Below are 18,611 nucleotides of genomic sequence, written 5' to 3' on the forward strand. Positions count from 1 at the left end.
TCAATAGGTGAATTGATTTGAATGTATCGTGGTCCTGGTAGAAGTCGTGGTCATCCGTAGTGTGCTACTGATCGATCCTATAAACTTGACTCTTCAGGTTCAGATAAACTGGATAGGATCTATCCGTAAGTTACTCATCGCACGTTACTCTTATCCCTGGTACACGGAGTAAAATAGAACCTTCGATGGCTACTGCAGATACGATAACCACCTCTTCCATACCCCGTAGTCATCTCAGCAGAAACGAAATTAAGAGGGGAAATAAAGTCCATTATATCCTCTAAGCCATCTATACAATAACTCAAAAAGAACATCTCCAAAATCAGACTGTTGAGCTTGATATATTTTTTGATCACCCAGTGCAGAAACCTGCATCGTGCCAAAAGAAAAGGAGTCATCATAGAATGGAGATGTTCACAACAAACATTAAAACAAACGAGCAATCTGAGAGTACTGCGACTTGCACATAACCAAGTCTGTGACATCGCATTGCAATGCCAAACCAAATGCCAAAGAGCAATGGTGATACAAAGATGAAGGAATTTCCGCAAATCCCGTTGTGCGACGCGCTATTTATCCTTCCCTGTGATTAGTAATAACCCTATCCACTTATGATTATGCATAAATGCACAACTTGTATAACGTGCCCTACCTCGACTATCATACTGTAACGCTTGTTCCAGCTTGACTGGCACTGACACTGACTCGTAGCCAATAATTAGTAACTAGTTCGTCTTCTCAAACTGCCACAGGATAGAGGCATTAAGGAAAAGAAGAAACCGGTTTTGAGACCCGGCTGCGTGCATATGATATCAAATTTGTCTGCAGAGTTATTATGAAATGGGTAATGTAATTGGTAGGACAAAGTGCAGGCCAGTTTTGTTTCTGTGAGGCTGTTAGTATGGTTATGGAGTACATAGTCGGTGTACGATTACTATGGGGGAGTTATTCTTGTGTGGATGAGGCTTGGGAGTATGGATTACGGATATTGTGGAGTGGATGCATGTGGCCGAGTGCAGAGGTTTATAGACGTCGTCGTGCATACATTGATAATTCGATAATGGTAGATAGCTTTCTGCAGACACAAGCGGAGGTGAGGTGAAGCTCGATCAATGCTGCAGACTTACCCAGTCCACTCGAGTATGTAACCGACTAGGCATCAAAATATCACATTTCACCTCTACTCGCTTTTTACTGTTGTCTCCGCAGAGTAGCCAGAGTGGCATGCCTCGCATCTTCACCGTACTTCGAATACTGCAGTCTCTGCGCGGGGACATGCCTTGGTGAGACACTGCAGAGAGATAGCGGTAGGTATATAGCTTGTGTTGAGCGAGTTGATATTGATAAGATGGCTGTCAGTTCTGCTAGATAAAATGGATGGTGATATATCTATTTGTCGGGATGAGTTTTTCGTCCATTGCGCCGAGTACTTTGTACTTGTAGTCTACTTGTAGAGGAAACAAATTCGAGAAATAACTGAATAGAACATCACGAGATTATACTTACAACTAAGACATACATATATACCTATTCACCTCCAAGTACACCGTCCCTTCCCTTCCCCTTTCCCTCCCCCCTCAACTGAACCTCGGTCCACGAAAGAAGTCCAAAGTACAAGTACTCTATCAAAAATAAACACCACTCACTACTCGTACATAATGCACTAAGCATGCACCACACATAACTAGCACAGCATCTCTATCCCGGTACTCGGTGTCCTGAGTACGTCAGACACTCAACTCATCACACACCTCATTGCATACAATCACATATCACTTCTTCTGTCCGCTAACGCAATCAGGATTCTCGACTAGTGGATACTCCGTTCTCCGTACGGACTCGCGGGCTTGTACAGGAAAGTACAAGTACATGCCAACCATGCGAGGCGCCACATGCCTCTAGACCACAAGTAAAATTATTCCGTAATAATCAGGTCGTAGTCGTACTGTGGACAACGACTGAGAGTGATATATCACTCTCCATATCTTCTCTGCGTACAAGTAACAAACTCTTATCACCTGGCCAATCGGATGGTGTCCAGAGCAGAGTTAACAAAGCTAAACTACTTGTAGACTGATCTGCGGTTCCTATTCTAGACCTTTTTGAACGCTTGTATGGTAAGTATGGTATGTATGGTTGTGTGTAACATACGGTACTGGCACTAATGCACACACATAGTCGATACCAGTAATGTGGAGTCAGGAACAGAATCGGGCAGAATTCTGTACAAGTGGGTGAGAAGCGGATAGCGACATTAGCTATGTATTATAGTATTATTGTCATGAATCTAATCTAATTCGTATTATTCATGGAATATTGCTCAACAGAAATGGGATCGATCCGTCAGATTCGGATCAAACAAATAAGTTGGTTCGTACAATGCCTCCCAACCCAACCAGCGCACACCAGCCATGCAATATTATTCAAGAGGAATGGTAAGATGCAATAGACAAAAGAAATGAAGAACACGGAGTTTTACAGGGCAAACGCCTCAACGCGCCAACCGGGCCAAGCCGGTGTATGTAGATCAGTACAAAGGAAACCACAAAGGAAAGTAGAAAAGAAAATATGCAATCGAGTCACACAAAGGAAAGGCAAACAAAGGAAAGTAATGGGTATCATCGTTCGCTCACTCGGTCAAGTCACACACTTACTCGTCCCAAGCATCCACACTCAACTCCCGAGTATCCATCGGGTCCTCCAACTTGGAACCATAGATAGGACGGCCATCGGGAGTGAGTTGACCCCGAAAGTCCGGGTCGAAGTCGGGGCTGGTCTCGTCCAGGGTCGCAACGTACCTGTTGCGACCGCCTCGTTTGCTGTGGGTCTTGGTGTAGTGAGCGTTGAGGTTGTCACTGCGTGAGAAGGCCCGGTGGCATCCCGGAACCCAACACACATGCGGCTTCTCCTGCGAGTGGCTCTTCATGTGCCGTTTCAGGTGCTCCTGACGCTTGAACCGGCCCTTGCAGCCAGGCTCCTTGCACTTGAACTGGACCTGCTTGATGATCGGCGGGAGGTTGTCCAAGGTAAAGCTGTTCTTCGACGACTTCTTGCTGAGCTTGCGCGATGGCTGACGCGACGGACGGGGCATCCCGTCGCGGTAGGGAGACAGAGGGAAATCATCGTGGAAGTCTCCTGCACCACCCGATATATGGCTCATCGGCGTCTCCGTCCCCGATGGGGTGCCCAATGAGCAGGAGCGGACAGAGGTCGTAGGTGTTTGCTTAAAGGCGTTGAGCGAGGTATGGAAGTCAGAGTACGACGGCGGTGGTGTGACAGGCGCTTGCGGGAAGGCCTGAGACGGTGTGATGGTTTGGGGAGCCATAGACTCGGTAGGCGGCATCCAGTGCAACATGTTGCCCATGGACATCGAGCTAGACATGCGTTCAGGCTGGCTGAAAATGGGTCGCGATAAACATGGGTTGGTGGCCGATTCCGGGAGATACGGTGTATGACGGTAGTGAGTGCGCGTCATGCTTGGGTAGGATGCCATGCCAGAAGGGTACTGCATCCCATGGGGGTTCTCGTATGCCTTGGACATGTCGGATGGGATCCAAAACTGCTCGACGTTGTCATCATAGCCAGGCAGGTACTCAGGCATGGGCATGCGGTCCTGGGTGTCCAGGGCATACGGCATAGTCATGGAGTCACCAGTAGTCGCGGTCATGTCAGCCAGTCGAAAAGCGCTCCGCATTGGCGTAGAACCCGTATTTCTGTCGTAATGCTGATTAGGGTGGACGGAGAATGAACCGCCTTCGTGCCAGCCGGGCGAAGTCAACGATGTTTGGCTGTACATGCTGGTGGGGGTCGGTGAATCAAGCGGCGAGAAGCTGGAGGCCATTGAGGGACACTCGCTGGATCCCAAGGACGGGCAGTCAAGTTCCAAAGGCAAACGGTCCGCGATGGTACCCTGAGATCTCATCTCGTCGGTATCTTGGGTGGTTTCGAGGTCCTTTCGAGGGATCGGTTCAACCTGGGTGCCTGTGCAGGATGGTTTAGCCACTGACCAGTGCAGAACAATAGTATTATGATTATGCAAGTCGTAATGAATGTATGCAGTGACCAAATGATCAGGATAAGGAATGTTTGTCAAGTAGGAAAAGGGCGAGTCGAGTGTGGAAGAGAAAGGAGTGCAGAGTGCAGAGCGACAACGAAGGACTGCAATGTAGTACAAACAACTGAAGGAATGAAGGACAGTGCACGCGGGTTGAAACGAAGCGCAAAGAGAATGGATGAAGTACAAGTAGATAGGAGAGAAAGAAGGTAAAGAAACCCAGAGTGATAGAGAGAAAAAAAAAGGAATGCTAAGCCAGGAATGGAGGACAAACGAGAGATGAAATAAACAGACAGCTCAGTCCCGAATAGGACAAGCCGGGCCGATCACACAACGACAGTATACAGTAGTTCACTTACCCTCGTATGCCATTGTCTTTCTGATTCGTGTTTAGAACTCTAAACAATAAACGGGGAGAGAGAGAGAGAGAAAAAAAAAAAAAAAAAAAAAAAAAAAAAAAAAAAAAAAAAAAAAAAAAGGCGTATTGTCGCGTGCCTAGGAGAGAGAAACCGAAGTCCAAGCGAGACCTGGAATGTTACAGTATGTCGAGTATAGAACCCAGTTCCTCGAGTAACGGCAATAGAGCTGGAACAGCGCCTGGATCGCGGTTTAGGACAGTGGCCCTTCGAAGACCATGCGCGTCGTAGGAGAACCGACGGACACGCTGAACGAGTCTCAGTTTGCTCAACGAGGGGTTAGAGTGGGATAGTTATAGACGCAGGAAGGAAGAAACAGTCGCAAGGGGATTGTATAGAACAGACAAAATAGATGCTGTTTTGGATGAAGTCGAAGGGAGGAGTGAAGACAGGATAGAGAGACAAGAGGATGAAGGGAGATTTATATTAAGAGAGATTAATTCGAGAATGCAGTATAAAAGAAGACGTTGAGGTAAGTCAAGAGTCGATGGAAGATGAGAAAGAAAGTTCGCGACTACAGCCAGACAGACAGAAAGACACGCCTTATCCCTCACTTGGGGAAATAAAATAAAATAATTAAAATAAAATATAAAATAAAAATAAAAATAAAATAAATCATAACAATAATTAATTTGCAGTGGATCATCTGCATCAGACTTCGTGCTGTGTATGTATGTATGTGTGTCTATATGTGTGTATGCACTAATGTGCGTAGAAAGAATGGGGAACAACATCACTGGAATGCTCAATCTTCGAGTCCACCAATGACATATATGATATCGTATCTATTCTATGCAGCTGTAGCAAATCTCCATTTGCCCCATTCCAACCGTCAGGGTTCGCTTGTATGTACTCGTACCTAGTACCTAGTATACACATACAGAGAGGGCCCACGATCGCCGGCGATCTGGTGGAGACGAAATGGCCGAAACTAAGGAATACTCAAATGCCTGTTTAGGAGGGATAATAATGAATTTAGCAGTAGGGATACTGATAATCGAGATGGTGATGCTGGGAGTCACTCTCCCAACCGCTTACAGTCTATAATCGTTAGCTAGCCTTACAATAATAATAACCACCATCTTTCAGCTGTACCACAGTATGGCATTATGTGGCGTAAAAAAAAATAATAAATTAAATAAAAATAAAAATAAAAATAAAAAATAAAAATAAAAAATAAAAATAAAAAAAAATAGCAAAGCGCCACTCATTTAAAAACGCAGTGACAATACCATTTAGTGCCATTCTCCCCCATTGTGCACTACTCAGGTTCCAGACAAGACGGCATTTTTCGCGGAAGTCGATCCCCGGTTCCAGCCCCAGATTCTGGCAGATCAACAATGGCTGGAGGAGGATTCGGCCCATTGCTCATTGCTGTACATCTGGGACTTTGTCCACCTTCCACAGCAGCAGGCATCTTGATTCGGACCAACCAGCTTCCATCCTACCAGGCCAGAATGACTACCCGTGTGTCGCATCGTTCTCGCCACATAGCAATGATGAGAAGTGAAACGAGCCAGAGACATCACGTCTCGGTTACCACCAGCCTCTTTCTCTCCAACCTACTTTGTACTCTGGTGAAACAAGACAGTCGATTTGCAGGGATCGACTGTACATAATACGTACAAGTACTCCGTACTTACCGATCGGATGCACATCACAAAGGAACAAGAACCCAAGAGAAGAACAAGATCTTCGTCACCGGCAAGCCAGCCGCACCTATCACAGATCTCGCCGGGAGAGTATATACTTTCATACTACCAAAGTCAAAACCTCTCGGGGAGTACCCACTGCGCCAGAAAACGCTTTGACACAGTCTGTGTGTGCTTGTGGATTGGAATGTGGAGAGGCTCTTGATTAGGAAATAGACTGTCGTAGTTGTACCAAGTCCAGCTTCTCGGATCGCATTGTGACTGGCCGGGAGATCTCAACGGCTTCGTTTATTGGATCTCTACTATTATCCTGTTTAATTTAGTCGAATATATTAAGAGAGGGAAAACAACAATGGAATGGAGACGGAACGATAGGATAGACGACATTTGGTGCTCTGGCCTACCGCCAGGTCTGACCTGTCACGAGTCAGTCGTTATGCAGTTTGACCAGTCCATATCGTATTTGGCTTATCATATCCAAGAATAAAGTCATCCGAGGCATCATACATACCAATCAGCGTGGAAGAAAAAGCGACGACAAAATATTATGTATGAAGAATAATGAATTGTCTTTTTGTGAGATCATCGTGGCATGCCCATTGTCTCTCACGAGTCCCTCTTCTGTATGTCTGGTTGTCTGTATGTACGCAGCCTGATCCGGGAGGGGTGCCTCGTGAGCGGCTGAATCTCGACACGGTGTCTCTTCTCATTTTTTTTTTCTTCTGATTCCTTCCAGGTCCTCCAGTGCAACCCTCCCAGACCTGAATAACGATGCAATGTCACGTTCTTTTTCCAAGGAACTACCCTCGTCGATCTCTGAAGACGCATGGAACAAGCGGAAGGTGTGTGTGTCACATTCCAAGGTGCGGTGTGTCTATACCGTTCCGTACATTGACAGAAACTAGATCACGACGTGAAGGATGTGAGCTCTCTTTCGTGTGATCTTGCCAGAACACTGCCGAACACGAACAGAACGATGATCAGGAGATCTACTGACGTTGGTTTGACAGCTCTCACGGTTCTATTAACTTTGACCTCCACCGGGGACGGAGTACTCCGCTTGCTCGATTCTGCATCCCCTGAAATCCTCGACTCGTCTCTTTCTGAAGATATCCCATAGTAGTAGATGTTCTCTCGTAGCGTATAGCGTATTACCGGAGCATACAGCGCTCTATGCTCCGTAAATCTCCATAGAGAATTATATAAATGTACAAGATACAGTACAGGATACGGATCGGTCAGCCCTGTGGAGAGTCTAAGACCCGCCTGTTTGTCTGGTTTTCAGGTCCACTGTGGCTGATTATTACCGTCAGCCACTATACCGCCACCTATGCGGACAATTCACCGCCATCAATATTGATCTTCGCACATAGACAGACGTGGGAAATAGTTCCTCTCTCGATGGCTCCTGTCGCATGGCAAATGGGATCTGTATACTATGAAAATCCAATCAATGCGAGTCATTCTACCCCGGATCTCATACCCGTCTTCTTCGCATGGATGACGTTGGCTATATTGATATTTTTATATACATTAAGGAGTATCGATTTTGACAAGCGAGCAGCGCGTCAAGGTAATGGCCTAGACGAAAACTATGCCCAACTATTGGTCAGATGCAAACCCGCAAGGATGGCTTGACACTGACCCCAGGTTTCCCTGGTTCTCGCCTCCGTCCCTGTAGTCCAGAGGCAGGGACAGAATCCTGACAAATTTTCATCCATGGAACAGAAACACTCCCCTTCCAACTTTGCATTCAATATATTGGCCCGAAACTCCAATCTCACCGTCTTCTCTTGTGCCTTTCCTATCCGAGCCGGTTGCGTTTGGACTACAGCTATACCGGCCAGCCTTGCCCAGATCGATCGCCGTCATGTGCGGCACGAAAATCAGGACAACGCATTCTATAGTAATCAGGGCAGCAAGGGCGGGTGATCCTCATACATTGACACTTTTACCTTTTTACCGCTAAGTATACTCGGTCCTCGAGTGAATTCTGTACAGTCCTCTGTACTCTGCAGTGCTGTCATGTACATTCTCCGGAACGATGGACAGCATCCCGACATTCCTCAAATGCCGGTATAATCATCCGTCTTTCCAGATTCCAACATCGTCACCATCATGGTCCCCGACGCAGGAGCATATGCAATAACAAAGTTTAAAGATGAGCACAGATGTCCATAGAGGAATAAACTGATACCCTCATCCAGCCATCGCTTCAATAATATTAATCTACGATAGCATTCTTCCTTATCTTGGCATAGGAATGGTTCTGACGCTGATCCTCCGCCACATTGATTCGGCTTGGTTCGTGGTGCATGAACTCACTCCGTACGTACATGGGGGTACAGATACATGCTAATTTCAAACCTGGAACCATTGCATGACCTGCAGGAACTCCACTAATGAAACGAATCATGATTCCCTCGGAGCCACCGGCGCACAAGCCTCGACCGACAGGAGGCTTGACTGGGGTTGGCTCGATATTGGCGATAGCTTGTGATCTATTGGGGAACCGACCATTGACGGTTGATCACGGAGTATTCTGCAATGCTCTGAGCGTCTAAAGTTGGGCTACAGGCAGAGTAAAGATCTACTCGAACCATGATCTGCGCCGAAACAAGATGAAAGTGAAACACTCTCATGCAGTTTCACTTCTCTACTACATTATCCCCATAGTCCCTTGTCTCTCATTGTCGTAGGACTCGAATTGCACCTATTGCACCTCGAAACCCCGAAACGTCAACCGAGGTCTTTGTCTCTCCGACTTTCCAGACCCCTTGCATACGATGATTTCTCTTCCAATAATTTCGATTTGAGTTGCATTGCATCTGCAGCGCGTTGTATCCCTCCCACCGACCATTGGTTTTGCTGTTTTCTTTTCAATAGCGCTTTTTCGGTTCCTGGTACCTGGTTCTTTTCTCGTGCGGTGTGGCCGCCTATCCCTGCCTACCTGCGTTTTCGCCCAACGGTTATTCCTCCTAGAAGTAACAATACTATTGTTTTCAAGATACCGTTATTAGATATTTATTAGGTCCTTGCTCTGGCACTATGATATCATTTATTTATTCCTTTATTAACCAGTACTCCGTACTCGCTCTGGCCATGCCATATGGCCGCATCAGTGCTTTACAGAACAACCCAACAAGCAGCCCCTCTCCCAGCATGTACGTAGCAAATTAATTTCCTCCGCCTAACTGGACTGGCCAAGTCCATGCATGCATACATACGTAGTACATGAATACATACAGATAATTACATTATGCACATACCAAGCACGCCCTGCTCTGCTCTGCTGTTCACCGTCCGTTGTTCGGCCGACCGGCTTGTCTGGTTATTTCGCATTGTGGTGTAATTTCAATGTGTCTTAGCGGTCAGAACTGTACGGCACTATCGAGTAGAAGCCCAGTTGAAGGACAGATATTTGCAGAGGATGCAAATGTGTATGTGCATACCTGCGATATCTACGCGTTCGTTGGTTGGTTGTTGGTTGTATATTCGGTAGAATGGTCTTATTGCTACATACTGAGGATTATGGAGTTGCGGAATGCGCAAATCTGCTTGTCTTAGTTGTCTGGTTGTGTGGATAAGTTGTTGATCACCGTTGGTGGTATACAGTACTCCATACTCTGGCATGAGTAGGTGTAGAGAGTAGATAGACTGTCTCTTATGGTACCACATCATAGTAACATACTAGTCGGTCTATCGCTTTTGGGCTTTTGGGCTTGTCGGGATAAGCGACTCGCTCTGTCGTGTCTTGTTGCCTGTAGCAATTCGATGTAGACGAGCACCCTGGTGGATCTGGCATACAGATGGTTATTTCCGGCAATAATCGCAATATCATCTCTGATTGCAGCAACAGCTAGGACCACTCAGTATCTCCCATAACCAGACACGCACCCGGATCTGCTTATCTTTCGATTTCAATGGTTCAGTAGGCAGCTCCGGGAATGGGGCGGCATGGAACTTCACTCTTCCCAGTGATGGTTATAGTATAGGAAGGCACTATTTCCCTAGTTATCTGGCTCAGATTCACGCTGTCAGTATTAGATATTGTGCAAATATCCCGGTCCAGGGTCCAGCCACGCTTATCTCGACCCATCCATGGTTCAAAGCACTCGGTTCTTGGTCCCTGGACGACAGGCAAACAACTAGATGTTCGGAAATGGCCGTGTGCTAATCCCCAATCAGGAAATATGTGCCAGCAGATTGAGCACGGTTAATGCCAATTAACCCCAGATCCTCATATTCTCCTCTACACCATCTTCCCCGCTGTACGCTATTTCGCTCTGTTCCAAATACGACATTGTCGAGATAAAGTTTGTGCTCGTGGCAGAATCCCCTCATCGACTGCATACGTCGCGCGGGATAATTCCGTCAAATTCCTCGGCAGAGTTATAGATTCTGGTTATATCAACCATTGAGTCCCGATAGAATCGCTAATAGCTTGTCACGATAGCTCTGCTGCATTCAATGCTCAGCATGAAGCTCTCCAATATCCTGGCCATGGGCCTGGTCGCCACCACTCAGGCCATCCCCACGAATCGGAACCAGCCCAAGAAGCAGCCGAACTTTGTCTACATCATGACAGATGATCAGGACCTGACGATGAATTCGCCAGCGTATATGCCGCATGTCCAGGCCAGCATCAAGGACAAGGGAACCTTTTTTGCGAATCATTTTGTCACTACAGCACTCTGCTGTCCATCGCGGGTTAGTTTGTTAACGGGGAAACAAGCGCATAATACGAATGTGACGAATGTTTCACCGCCGTGGGGTCCGTTTTGTCTTTATATATATATATATTTATTTATTTATTTATTTATTTAAAGGGATTGAATACTGATTGTTGATGCAGGTGGATATCCCAAGTTCATTGAACGGGGGTTTAATGAGGACTTCCTCCCCGTTTGGCTGCAGAATGCTGGGTATAATACCTATTACACGGGGAAACTCATGAATGCGCATAGTATCGACAATTACAACGCTCCTCATGTGGAAGGATTCAATGGTTCCGATTTCCTGCTCGATCCATATACCTATTCCTACTACAACTCCACCTACCAGCGCAACCATGACCCTCCTGTCAGCTACGAGGGAGATCACACCACCGTCGTGACCGCAGAGAAGACACTGGGATTTTTGGAAGATGCGTTGGCAAGTGATAGACCCTTTTTCCTGGCTACTTGTCCGATTGCACCACATGCGAATATTGAGCCGAATGCGCTGGCAGCTGACGGAGATACGCTGATGACTGCTGCGATCCCGGAGTCGAAGTATGAGCATCTTTTCGAGGACGTCAGAATCCCTCGTACAGATAACTTTAATCCGAAAGACGTATGTTGACTGTCCGGTACAAGGAGAAACAGCTAACACCTATAGTCAACCGGAGCAAACTGGATAAAAACCCTTCCCCTCCAAAACCAGACTATAGTCGATTACGAAGACCACTACTACCGCCAACGACTCCGCTCTCTCCAGGGTGTAGACAATCTCGTCAATGCCCTGATTGAACGCCTAGAAAGCAGCGGTCAGCTAGAAAACACATATATCATCTTCACATCCGACAATGGATACCACATTGGCCAACATAGAATGGCACCGGGCAAGTCGACCGGTTTCGAGGAGGATATCCGGGTTCCGTTCTTCATTCGCGGGCCAGGTGTTCCTGGGGGCCGTGTTGATAACACGGTTACGACACATATTGATCTGGCCCCGACATTCTTTGAGTTAGCTGGGATTCCGCTGAGAGAAGATTTTGATGGGACGCCGATGCGTGTTGCTGAGGAGTCGAGGGGGGTAGTGCATGAACATGTTACGGTGGAGTACTGGGGGAGTGCACCTGTAGAGGGAGAGTTTGCCAGTGTTGGTGAGTACACATCCAGAGATTTGGTAAGACACAGCTGATAATCTGTAGCATCACCGCTGGGCACGAAGCGAAACACATACAAATCGATCCGCATCCTAGGCGAGGGGTATAATCTCTATTACTCTGTCTGGTGCAGCAATGAGCACGAACTCTATAATCTAGCAGTACGTTCACTTATCATAAATTTTCCTTATACGCAACTAACAAACCAGACTGACCCCTATGAAATCCAAAACCTCTACCCTGGCCAATCCACAAACACAACCTCAACAGATCCACACCTCTTCAACCGGGATCTATCGACCCTAATACCCCGCCTAGATGCCCTCCTCATGGTCCTGAAATCATGTAAAGGAAGCACATGTCTTAAGCCGTGGGATGTCCTACATCCGGGTGGGTTTGTTCAGAGTCTGAGCGATGCAATGGATGAACAATACGATCGATTCTACGAGGAACAGCCGAAGGTAAGTTATAGTAAGTGTGAACAGGGGTATATTATTGGATCGGAGGGGGCGCAAGATGTTTTGAATTGGGAGGCGTGGGCATGATGGTGATCTGGTTGCTGTAGATATTGTAAATACCAGAGGCCAGTGTCAAATGGTGATTATGTACTATATCAGGTACAGATCGACACCGATCAAGCGATAATCTGGTACAATCTGGAGCAATCATCAGCGTCAGATCGATCCTCGATGATCGGTGGCAAGTGGAATTTACTAGCAGTACTTGTATAATCTCCGACACAGGGTCCTCAATAACCCGATTCCATACATCGCACACATCACAACCCCAGAAGCAGCAGTATCGTTCAATCAATCACCCCTTGATAAAAAGCAGCGCGATCCGATACTTATTTGAAGACATCACATCACAATGCACATTGTCCAACACCGCTCCCTATTTGGCCAACCCAGAAACCAAACTATCTCGGTGATTTAGTCCCGTCGGCACACTCCGTTCTCCATCCTGCACAGCTATCTAGAGATAATCAATCGTTGCGGCACGATCCGATGAATGTTCCTTAGCCCTATCAATTGTCAAATCAGCGCGCGGATTGGACACATGTGGTACAGATCTCCGACATTACCGGAAACTAGTATAGCTTGAAATCTTATCAGCTACACCAATATAAAAGGTCCCTTCAACCCGGCCAAAACCAAGCATACTCACACCAAGAGAGAAACAAGCAAAATGCACAAAACACTCCTCCCATTCGCGTTCACCACAGGCACCCTGGCAGCCCTGCAATCATGCCCGTCAGATCTCCCTCTCAGCTGCCACAACACCACCACCATTCCACCTTCCGATGCATGCTGCTTTAACGCTCCCGGTGGTACACTCCTCCAGACGCAATTCTGGGACTACGATCCGGCGACTGGTCCGAGTGATTCATGGACGATTCACGGTTTATGGTACCTGTCCCTATTCCTGCATTGTTTTATCCAATGGATGAAATCGGCGCTAATGTTGATGGAAAAGGCCCGATAATTGTGACGGAACGTACCAGCAATACTGCGATACTTCTCAGGAATACACGAACATCACCTCGATCCTGCAGAGCCAGGGACGCGATGACCTGCTGTCGTATATGGAGACGTATTGGAAGGATTATGAGGGTGATGATGAGAGTTTCTGGGAGCATGAGTTTGGGAAGCATGGTTCGTTTACGTTTCTCTATGGCGTGAGGGAACGGGCCCTAACGGTGATATAGGAACGTGTATTAACACGATCAAACCATCTTGCTACAACGATTACTCCCCACAGGAGGAAGTCGGTGATTACTTCCAGAAGACGGCGGATTTGTTCAAGGGCCTTGACACATACAAAGTGCGTAGGGGATTTATTCTGTTTAAAAGGTGTCTAACTAATTTGCAGGCCCTCGCCGACGCAAACATCATCCCCGATAGCTCCAAGACCTACGAGCTCAGCGCCGTCAAGAAAGCACTTGCTTCGCTGCACGGTGGCTATGAGCCGCATATCGGCTGCAGTAATGGGGCGTTGAGTGAAGTGTGGTATTTTTTCAATATCCGCGGAAATGCGATTGATGGGGAGTATGAACCGACTAAGATGCGTGAGTTTTCCGTTTCTTTGATTGTATTGAAGGGTAGATCGGCTAACTGTGTCAAGTTTCCGAGACACAATGCCCCGACACTGTCAAATATCCGCCTAAGAGTTCTTAGGTGTCGTTCGTGGACTGGATCCGCGAAGTATCATGCATCGGTTATCGTGTCAGCCTAGTTAGGCTCTGTATATAAGTACAGTCTTCTGTCAGATCAATTAGACGAGATGCCATACTAGACATTCGACGTAGCGTTTGCACGCCGAGCGAATTCGTTTTAACGTAGTGTAGCCATGTCTTGTACGGGGAAGACCAATGGTCTAGCGGTATCGATTCTGACTCCGACATGAAGACAAATGATACCATAGGTCTGGCGGTATCAAGCCAGAGACAGAAAGAGCAATCCAGTCCTTGATGATCTTCATGAACGTCCTCTCGATGACCTTCTCTTTCATTCCTTGCATCGCACGATCACGATCCTTATCGCTCCCGCATGCACAAGTGTCGCAATCGCGGCTGTCAACCTCAGGCACGTCGCTATAGCTTCTTCAACCTCACATTCCTCCTCTCCTCTTCTTTCTTGGCATCCACACGATCCAAGAATTCCATCCGACCAAGATATCCCTCCTTCGCTTTGCTGTGCACCGTAAGCTCGTCCTTAATCCCAGCCTGATCCACATACGCTGCCCAATCCAGCCGTGATTTCTCGACCGTATTGATCTTCGGGCCCCGTGTTTTCTCCATTGCTTCCGCAACTGGATGCTTCTCCCAGCTCTTCTTGATAGCACCGGTCGGGTTGGGGTCGAAACGGGATACTTTGCGGAGCGGTCGACGGAGCTTAAGGGTGGCTTTGACATTAGCGGCAGCGTCGACATCGGCTGTAGTTACGGCGTCGACATTCTCGCCTTGGGCGAGGAAGATCTTCGCTTCGGCGGAGCCTTTGGGAACGACTTTCTCTTCCGTGATCATTTCGCCGGCGAATTTGTAGGTACGTTTGATTTTGACCATTTCTTCTGGGTATTTGGATTGTTGGTGTGGTTCTTTAACTGCGGCATTCTCCTGGACCGTAGCTTCTTTCTTTTCTTCCTGCGCTGGAGTGTCGTCAAGTTTCTCAGTGTGTGTAGGAAGCACGACGGTGCCGGGATCAGTAGCGTTCATCTTCTCCCATAGCGCGTTCACGTCGACTGTAGCGCCGTCGATTTTCGCAAGTGGTTTTCGCTCTTCTTGTCTGCACGAGTAAAAGTCAGTATTCACGTACATAAAGCATAATATCCAAGTCAAACGTACGTTCGCATCTTCATGGCCCTTGTTCGAACAAACCCCCCAGTCCCACCCTCCTCGTCATCATCAAAATCAACTTCCTCCTCCTCATCCTCATCTTCACCACCACCTTTCCCTTTAGCTTGTTGTCCCTTTTGTTTCCTCTGCTTCCTGTCCTTGGCCTTCTGAATGGTCGCTTCGTCGCCAGAATCCAACTCTTCTTCATGCCCATCCTTAATCACTTTTTTCGTCTTTGATGCTGTCTTGCGTTTCTTCTTCGCAGGTTGCTGGGCTACTTCGGCTTCGGCTTCGGAGTCTGAGGATAACTCGGATCCTTCGTCTTGGACTGCGTCTAATTCGAAATCTTCATCTTCGGCGGAGTCATATGGTTCGTCGCCGAGTTCGAGATCGACATCTTCCGGTTTTGCGGACATAGAGCGTCACTGTAGATTTAATAATATTATGGTCGGTTAAAATCGTAGAACATGAAGCAATGGAATATCAGCTGTGCTATGTAGATAATGCCCAGGAATAGATGCGATTGAGCGCGAAAGATATTCTGCCAGGCGGTGTGTATGATACGCGCTCTCTGTCCAATGAAATGCGTCAAAAACTGTGGGGACAATATGTAGACACGCTAAACCTAATACGGATACGACTCCAAGCAGATCTCAAGATTAAAGCAAGCTTTCAATAACAATACAAATGCTTTTGACCGTGATCGGAAAGAAAGTTATGCCGCCGGATTAATGATATTCTTCGGTGCCATATGTACACGCCGACGTCTTCAATCGGGCCGACCCGAGCTCGGTCTCCTCACTGCCGAGGTTGAGGGGTAGGGGTACATAGATAACTAGCTATCTCTCATCTTACCGCTAGATTCGTTGGACCATCTGGATCCATCAACTTGACACTGATTCATCACAATGGCACCAGCTGAGAGTGTTGCTTTGGTAGTCGGTGCCTCGCGTGGCATCGGCCGACAAATCGCCATAGATCTAGCTAAGAATGGCTACGCTGGTATGTTCATCATCTATCACGGACTAGAGAGGGAAAGACAGCAAAGCTAATAAGTCAGTCGTCGTGGCCGCCAAAACCACCTCCAACGCACACGAGACCGTTCCCTTCCCACCAAATCCGAATTCTTCAGAATCAACCATCAACACCGTCGAGCGCGAGATCCGCGAATCCGGCGGCGAAGCATCCGCCCTCCCCGTGGACGTGCGAGATGTCGCTCAAGTCGAAAATCTAGTACACGAAACAGTCCGCATATACGGAAAGCTAGATGTCTTGGTCTACAACTCGGGGGCGATCTGGTGGTCGTCTGTTGAGAAGACGCCCGTCAAGCGGTTCCAGTTGATGCAAAAGATCAATCCGGAGGGTTTATATGCTTGCGTGCAGGCTGCACTGCCGGTCTTTGGGAAAAATGGATGGAAGGGGAGGATGATTGTTGTCTCGCCGCCGATTTATTCAAGGTTCTTCCGGGGGAAGACGGCATATGCTATGGGTATGTTTGCGCTTTATGTGGCTTTCTGTGCGTCTTGCTGACTCGTTTTAGGCAAGATTGGAATGAGCGTCTTGACGAAAGGTCTAGCGATGGATTTTGTCCGTGAGGGCCGATATGAAATGGCTATCACTAGCATCTGGCCGGCCACGGTAAGCCAAACACTGCATCCATTCATCCAACTCCTAACTAACATGAAATTAAGGCCATCGAATCAGCCGCAACTGAAATGACATCTTCTAATGAAGATAAATCAAACCTTAGGCAGTCAGTAAGTTATTGCCGCCTCTGTTTTCTAAACGAAAAAATAAAAGGCACTAACACGTCTAGACGATCTTCTCCGATGCCATTCTAGGCATGCTAAACGCACCAGCAGAATCTGTCAACGGTCTTCTTGAACTTGACGAAGACTTCTTGCGCAAGTATTACGGTGTATCAAATTTCTCCAAGTACTCTGTTATCCCCGGGGCTAGTCCACGAAGGATCATGCCCAATGAGCTGCCGACGTTGGCAGTAGCGGAACAGGATGATGAGGGGACTAGGCTTGACAGTACTGCTCTGAGACAGGCGAAGTTATAACCTCAAATTCTCCGTAAATTTTGGATTTGTCAATATACTGAAAGATTGTATACCAATAACCACTTCTCCGGCTTTTGTACAAACATTCAGAAGACACAAAATGTCTTGATGTCTTTAGATAAGCAGAGATGATGCCAATATTAAAGATACTGAATAGGATAAGGGCACTAGATCAGTCAAGCGAATATATCAAGACGTATTCAATCTAAATTCTGAACATCCTCCCCTTCTTTTCTCATTCTCTTCCCTTGACAACTTTCCCACCATTCAAGAACCCTATGTCTATAACTAATACAAATCTCAAGAGGCTTTCCAAGCATGACTAACGTCTCTTATTTAGTTTCTATGCCGATCCACGCCTGCAAGCTCAGGACTGAGGAACATGCATGGAACTAGGGAGGGTGACGACACACCTGCTAGGTTCAACACACTGCAGATGTTCGAGATGACATCTGATACACCTTCGCTTGAGTTTTTCGAAATTCAATTTAGCTTCTCAGGTCGAATCCCCAGTGTATAGTGTATACGGTCCACAAGAAGATGGACGAAGTTGACCATTTCTATTTTCCCCCTTACCGTTCTTAGTCAAGCAAGCCAACCAGACCACAAGTGGTATTCTGTATCTATTTTATTCTTCTTGGAAAGAGCCCTTTTTATACCTGAAGAGGCAGTTCCAAGAAGATTACACGAAAAAGATGGATTGAAAAACGCACTGAAGAGCAAGAAGTCAAATGCATCTATAATGGAGCTGAGGAAGAGTAATCTTGGAAAGTCGTATCCTTCTGTTGGAAACGGTTAAGGGCTCTATTGATCACCGGGTGAGCGAGTTTCGTGAAGATACGTTTCGTGTCGTAAGCATCAAGGCGGAGACAAGCACTGTGATTGATTCTTTTCCAAAGCCTTCTGATATGAAAAGCTCTAAAAAAAACTCAAATGCAAGCAGCGAGTCTGGGCAAACCGATTTCCAACCGTTTCTGAAAATACATTAGCATATCTAAGCCCTAATATGACTGGGATACATATTTCTTCGTTCTCAGGGTATCTCCTTCCTTCTGTAGCATCTATGGTTGGTAATAGAAACGCTTCTTATACGTCACTCTAGCCATCCAGCCGCTTTGCGTGATCATATCCTAGAAAGAGTTCGCTTTCTCTAGATCATGCAAAATCCGAATCTTATGACCTGCCTGCCGAAGTATTTCCACCCAGCGGCATGAGATTGCG

General features: G+C 47.0%; 6 protein-coding genes across 6 annotated transcripts; 3 read left to right on the forward strand and 3 right to left on the reverse strand.

Annotated features, from left to right (window-relative positions):
• Nucleotides 1–45: 45 nt before the first annotated feature.
• Nucleotides 46–533, reverse strand: EURHEDRAFT_117438 (uncharacterized protein). Its single transcript, XM_040777701.1, has one exon. It carries the CDS (start codon nucleotides 483–485, stop codon nucleotides 135–137), a length of 351 nt encoding a protein of 116 aa, XP_040642544.1. The 5' UTR covers nucleotides 486–533; the 3' UTR covers nucleotides 46–134.
• Nucleotides 534–2,258: 1,725 nt separating this feature from the next.
• On the reverse strand, nucleotides 2,259–4,426 carry brlA (C2H2 type transcription factor BrlA; the record flags this gene model as incomplete). The annotated part of the gene is made up of 2 exons (XM_040786808.1): nucleotides 2,259–4,158; nucleotides 4,414–4,426. 2 exons carry the CDS (start codon nucleotides 4,424–4,426, stop codon nucleotides 2,651–2,653), a joined length of 1,521 nt encoding a protein of 506 aa, XP_040642545.1. The 3' UTR covers nucleotides 2,259–2,650.
• A 6,089-nt stretch (nucleotides 4,427–10,515) lies between these two features.
• On the forward strand, nucleotides 10,516–12,910 carry EURHEDRAFT_408069 (sulfatase family protein). Its single transcript, XM_040780734.1, has 5 exons — nucleotides 10,516–10,896; nucleotides 10,978–11,456; nucleotides 11,502–11,988; nucleotides 12,037–12,152; nucleotides 12,201–12,910. Exons 1-5 carry the CDS (start codon nucleotides 10,593–10,595, stop codon nucleotides 12,534–12,536), a joined length of 1,722 nt encoding a protein of 573 aa, XP_040642546.1. The 5' UTR covers nucleotides 10,516–10,592; the 3' UTR covers nucleotides 12,537–12,910.
• Nucleotides 12,911–13,179: 269 nt separating this feature from the next.
• Nucleotides 13,180–14,226, forward strand: EURHEDRAFT_446746 (T2 family ribonuclease; the record flags this gene model as incomplete). The annotated part of the gene is made up of 4 exons (XM_040783629.1): nucleotides 13,180–13,400; nucleotides 13,468–13,646; nucleotides 13,700–13,815; nucleotides 13,864–14,226. 4 exons carry the CDS (start codon nucleotides 13,180–13,182, stop codon nucleotides 14,224–14,226), a joined length of 879 nt encoding a protein of 292 aa, XP_040642547.1.
• Nucleotides 14,227–14,584: 358 nt separating this feature from the next.
• On the reverse strand, nucleotides 14,585–15,741 carry swc5 (putative Swr1p complex component (Swc5); the record flags this gene model as incomplete). The annotated part of the gene is made up of 2 exons (XM_040783632.1): nucleotides 14,585–15,275; nucleotides 15,335–15,741. 2 exons carry the CDS (start codon nucleotides 15,739–15,741, stop codon nucleotides 14,585–14,587), a joined length of 1,098 nt encoding a protein of 365 aa, XP_040642548.1.
• A 281-nt stretch (nucleotides 15,742–16,022) lies between these two features.
• Nucleotides 16,023–17,612, forward strand: EURHEDRAFT_491656 (short chain dehydrogenase family protein). Its single transcript, XM_040785642.1, has 5 exons — nucleotides 16,023–16,327; nucleotides 16,386–16,814; nucleotides 16,866–16,963; nucleotides 17,017–17,082; nucleotides 17,142–17,612. Exons 1-5 carry the CDS (start codon nucleotides 16,234–16,236, stop codon nucleotides 17,388–17,390), a joined length of 936 nt encoding a protein of 311 aa, XP_040642549.1. The 5' UTR covers nucleotides 16,023–16,233; the 3' UTR covers nucleotides 17,391–17,612.
• Nucleotides 17,613–18,611: the final 999 nt, after the last annotated feature.

Source organism: Aspergillus ruber (genome assembly GCF_000600275.1).
Source record: "Aspergillus ruber CBS 135680 unplaced genomic scaffold scaffold00002, whole genome shotgun sequence".
NCBI classification, from domain to species: domain Eukaryota; kingdom Fungi; phylum Ascomycota; class Eurotiomycetes; order Eurotiales; family Aspergillaceae; genus Aspergillus; species Aspergillus ruber.